Raw genomic sequence first — 4884 nt, forward strand, 5'->3', positions numbered from 1 at the left:
TGTTTGGTCGGGGTTTTTTTGGAGCATTGCAACTATTATGGTAAGGACTTTGTATTACAAGAGAACTTATTGTACTTCTTTTGCCTTGACAGTGAGAAATCCTTACACAGGCCATAAATACCTATGTGGGGCACTTCAGACTAGCATTGTTCTATTAGAATGGGTTGAACCAATGCAGAAATTCATGTTAATTAAGGTAAGCATGAAAGTCATCCTAAGTCATTCTTAGTATAAAAACTTAGTCTGTTTTCCTGTTCTTTTATAAAAACTTTTTCAGTTAATTCTCAAGTTAATTTAATGATTTTAGATTATGTGGCAGGGTAGTGAAAATCTGCCCAATTTTAAGGAACTCAATTGGCCTGAAAAAAGTTTTGAAAAAGACTAGAGAAATAGCTCGGGGATATGGCAGTAGGAGCTAGAAAGTATCTCCTGTACCAAGAACAGAGGTCTAGAAGAGCAGTGAAATGCTTGAATGTGTTCTCTGGTTGCCCTGCTCTATCACAGCAGAGAAACAACCTGCAGCTTGGCGTTTGGCCCAAGAGGACAAAGGATAACCATAAAGAGGGGGAAATTATTTGTTTTGGTTATATGCCCAGGCTTTCCAACTTGGATGGTTTTTTGTGTGTGTGCCTTAATTTATTTCTCTAGAATCTTTAATTAATGAAATTCTTTAAAATTTAATGTTATTCAGCTATAACTTAAATTTTGAGGAAAAACTAACTTGAAATGTGTTAAGTGCAGGCTCAGTCACACCAAGGAAATTCCAAAGGAATGTTTAAAGCTGTTTTCTTTGCTATTTCATTTAGATTAAGTGGGATTATCAAGCATTTCTCTTTGAATACTGGTAATAGGCCCCATTAGTCAGGGCCAAGCTTGCTGGTACCGTCCACCTAGAAAAGAGGAAACAAGGATATGTAATTTTTAAGCTTCCTACATCATCTTTGATTTCTTATTATTCTAAGATACTAGACTTAGAGTACAATTCCACTTGCAGGTCTCCCTCAAGATTTCTTCTTCTTTGCACCTTGTTCAGCTTCCCTGAGATGTAGATCCTTACCTACCTCCTTTATTCTTAACCCAGCTCTTTGTCTGTCTGCTGCAAAATCTATCTCTATTTTTTTTCTTTATTTGATATTAATTTGATTAGTATTTATGATGTTTCTATACTACAGTTCTTATCAGGTATGTTCAGAAATATTCTTATGCTTTTTATATTCTTCTTATTGACAGTTCTGACAAAGTTTTTGCTTTACTAGACATTTTCATCATAAATAAAAGTTATAGATTAAAGACCTTCCCAACAAACATTTTTGTACTTACTACAAACCAGATGCAGTACTCTTTAACTAGAGAGACAAAAATGAGCAAGGTATAGTCACTGCATTCAAGGACCATCACCAGAAGCAGCTGGATTTAAAACTATTACACAGGAATCCTCTTCTGTTAATGCCTTACACACATTGCTTAGTTATTGGAAGCTAAGTAAAAGTATTCAAAAGCTGTTGGTTTTCTTATTTGCTGACCAAAAAATTTTAACAGAAGCATTGTTTTCTTTATGCTTTACTGTTTTGACCACATTTCAAAGAGAATTATTTAAAATGTTTTAACTTATTAAAAATATGACAGATTGTATTCAAAGCATATCCCCAGGTAATGGGCACGCTCCTGTAGAGAGGTTTGGAGAGTGTTGATGAAGACGTCCATACCTGTGGGGTGGCTGTGCTCCGGCAGTCACAGGGAAAGAAGGGCCATGAGAACAGTAGGCGCACGCCACGCACGCTCTACCTTCTAACGCTCGAAGACCAGTAGTTGCGGTAGCCCCGTTTCACCTAGAATTTTCTCTAGAATTTTTTTTCTTTAGCATTTACAGTGAGTTACCAGATTAAAAAATAAATTCAGTTACTTTGTTAAATACTAGCAATAGCCCTTTTGGAAATATAATAAAAACACAGCTCATTTATAAGAGCAATAAAAATATAAACTGTATTGAGAGTAAACTTTCCTTTTTCTCCATTTTTACTATATAAACATGCACCCATAAACATTAGAATTAATTTTACCTGATTTTTTTAACACTATGTAAGTGGAATCATAAAATACATATTCATTTGTGTCTGGCTTCTTTTGTACAACATATTTGTGTAGTTGTCAGATGTAAGTATAATTTGTTCATTTTCATTGCTCTGTCTGTAATTCTTCATTGTGTGAGTATGCTGTAATTTTATCCATTCTACTGTTGATACATATTTGGGTCACTTCAGCTTTTTTTTATTCATAACAATGCTGCTGTGAGCATTTTTACATATGTCCCCTGTACATGTGTGTACTCATGTTCCGTAGAATATATAACTAAGAGTGTTATTACAGGTCCTAAGGGATGCACATCTTCACCATTAATGAATAATATAGTTAATCATTGTGGTCATAGCAATTTATACTCCCACTGTCAGCGTACGAGCATGCGTTTGCTCCTGAGTAATGCTTGTTATTGTTCTTTTTAATTTTAATCCTTCTGGTGGGTATACGCAGTATCTCATGGTTTTATTTTCTGATTATTAATGAAGCTAGTGATTTCCATCTATTTTTCCAGACTTTCAAAATATGAACTTATTTAGTCTCTTTGTAGCAATATAATAAAAATTAAAAGTTAATGTAAAATTAAAATGGTTTCATTCTAACTAAGTTAGTTTATTAAATAGAATCACTTGCGATATAGGGCTAAATTTCTTTTATTTATGTTTTTTTCGTCGACATTTATAAAAGGAGTGTCTCCTACTAATTAGCATTTCAGTTTTCTCGTCCATGTTTGCTCAGTTGGATAAGAAGGCAGAGGAGTATTACTGAAGCAGCATCATATTGAGAGACAAGAGACTCTGCCACAAAGGGCTGGGGGACCCTGGGCCAGTCACCCAATTTCTGGGTCTCAATTTTCAACTCTGAAAAGAGAGGATTGGAGAAATGATTTCTAAGTTCCCTTCCAGCCCTGATATCCTAAAATTTTGTAATTTCTAACTTAAAAATATTTCCAGTACTAAATCTAAAATATTTATAAAGATATTTTGTAATTTGGATTTTTCTACATACCCTAAGTTTCTGTGACAAGCAGTCTTTATAGTAGTGTTTTATATATTTCATAAAACTTAAAGTTCTTAATGGTGTTCTCGTGAAATTATTTGGCTTTTGTTTTCCTGTGTTTAATATATTTTTGTTTCTTTCTCTAGCACATAGATTTTCCTATACCATGTCCACTTAGAATGTTTGAAATGCTGGTAGTTCCTGAGCAGGAGTACCCTTTGGTTTGTGTTGGTGTCAGTCGAGGGAGAGACTTCAACCAGGTGGTTCGATTTGAAACAGTCAATCCAAATTCTACCTCTTCATGGTTTACAGAATCAGGTTTGTGATTTATATTGAATTATAGGCCGACACATGTACTTGGTTTATAAGTAATAAATTTATTATGTTGTTAGGCAAAAACAGTGCATAAAAATCCAATCTCGAACATCTTATTAAAACTGGAAAAAGTAAGATGACGTGCTTGAAGATAGTTCATTTGTTTGACACATTTAAAACATACCAGTGACTCTCAAACTTGAATATGCATCAGAATCAACTGGAGGCTTGTTAAAACACATTGCTGGGCCCCACACTCAGAGGTTTTCATTCAGTCGATCTAGAGTGGGGCCAGAGAATTTTTGTTTCTGTAAGTTCCCAAGTGATGCTGATGATGTTAATATAAGGACCACACTTTGCGAACCACACATATACACACACCTCAGGCTAATAGAAAAGCCGATTTAAATAAAAGGAAAATTTTATTAAATATAGTTTATTTTCCAGTATAGTCTTATAATTGATATACAGGTACAATCCAGTAACTTTAATTAAAATTTTTTAATGATATGTTACTAGGATGCAAATTATAAATAAATAGCTACTTCCAAAGTATTTAAAGGTTCTTGAAAATAATTCTTTAATATGATTTATTTTCATAAAATTTGACCCACATCGTCCAGTTGCGTAGTATATCCTTCCTTCATAGCTAGTATCTTAGGAAATACTATTTCCAATTAATGAGCTTTTATAGAAGATTGCTTATTGTTTGAAATCTTCAGTTATGTTCTCGCAGTCAGTACACATTGGGAAAACTTTAGTTTCATGGCAAATAAATCTGATTAAACTTTCACACTTAAGAAAACATGACCTTAAAGGTCTTTTTATCTTTATTTTTAAAGCACTGTTTTTGTTATGAAGCTCCTTTTGCTTTTTTCTCTTTAAAAATGACTTTGTACGATGTTTTGCTATAAATTAGACAATGGCCATTTTAGAAAGCAATTTTTACCATGGTCTGCTAGTCTTTGGCTACTTGGGGAAATGGTAAGGAACCTATTTACCAATAGATATTGATCACTTAGGAGTTTGTTGGAAGCCTGAAAGTGTTTACAAAAGGAAAAAAATTAAGAGACTGAGGTTTTTTTGGCATTGAAAAATAATGATCACAAACAAATCCACAAAAGCTTAGAGACAATTTCATGGCTTGCTGATGCCCAAGAAATTTGAAAGCACTTTCCTTTAAGGACACATTGTTGAAGGAAAACACAGCAGGTCCTTGGCAACATTATATGGCCTCTCTTTGGTCCTCCCCCCAAGTTCTCTGTACTACATTCTCCCTTAAACACCCATCTTCCCTTTTGGACTCCTGCTTTCTAATCTCTTTCTCCCTATTTCACAGGAAGGGGTTGTTGGTTGATTAATATTTTATTGTCATTTAATTTCCATTAATGTCCTACTTCTCCCAAGCGTTTTAATTTTTAAATCTGTTTCTACTAATTATTGAATGAAGGGCCTCATTTCCTTACTAGAATTTCATACAGCTGTGGGTACTAT

General features: G+C 33.9%; 1 protein-coding gene across 5 annotated transcripts in view; it reads left to right on the plus strand.

Moving 5' to 3' along the window:
* Positions 1-4884, plus strand: part of MAP4K3 (mitogen-activated protein kinase kinase kinase kinase 3) — a 141889-nt gene that overhangs the window by 127325 nt on the left and 9680 nt on the right. For all 5 annotated transcript variants that reach the window (XR_002780689.1, XM_011361372.2, XM_011361373.1 and 2 more), the window contains one exon: positions 3222-3393. Coding sequence is in view for 4 of the 5 variants with exons in the window: in XM_011361372.2 (XP_011359674.1) it covers positions 3222-3393 (172 nt within the window). In the remaining variant the exon portion in view is untranslated. The remainder of the gene's footprint in view (positions 1-3221; positions 3394-4884) is intronic.

The sequence above is a fragment of the Pteropus vampyrus genome, unplaced genomic scaffold (assembly GCF_000151845.1).
Source record: "Pteropus vampyrus isolate Shadow unplaced genomic scaffold, Pvam_2.0 Scaffold66, whole genome shotgun sequence".
NCBI lineage: Eukaryota > Metazoa > Chordata > Mammalia > Chiroptera > Pteropodidae > Pteropus > Pteropus vampyrus.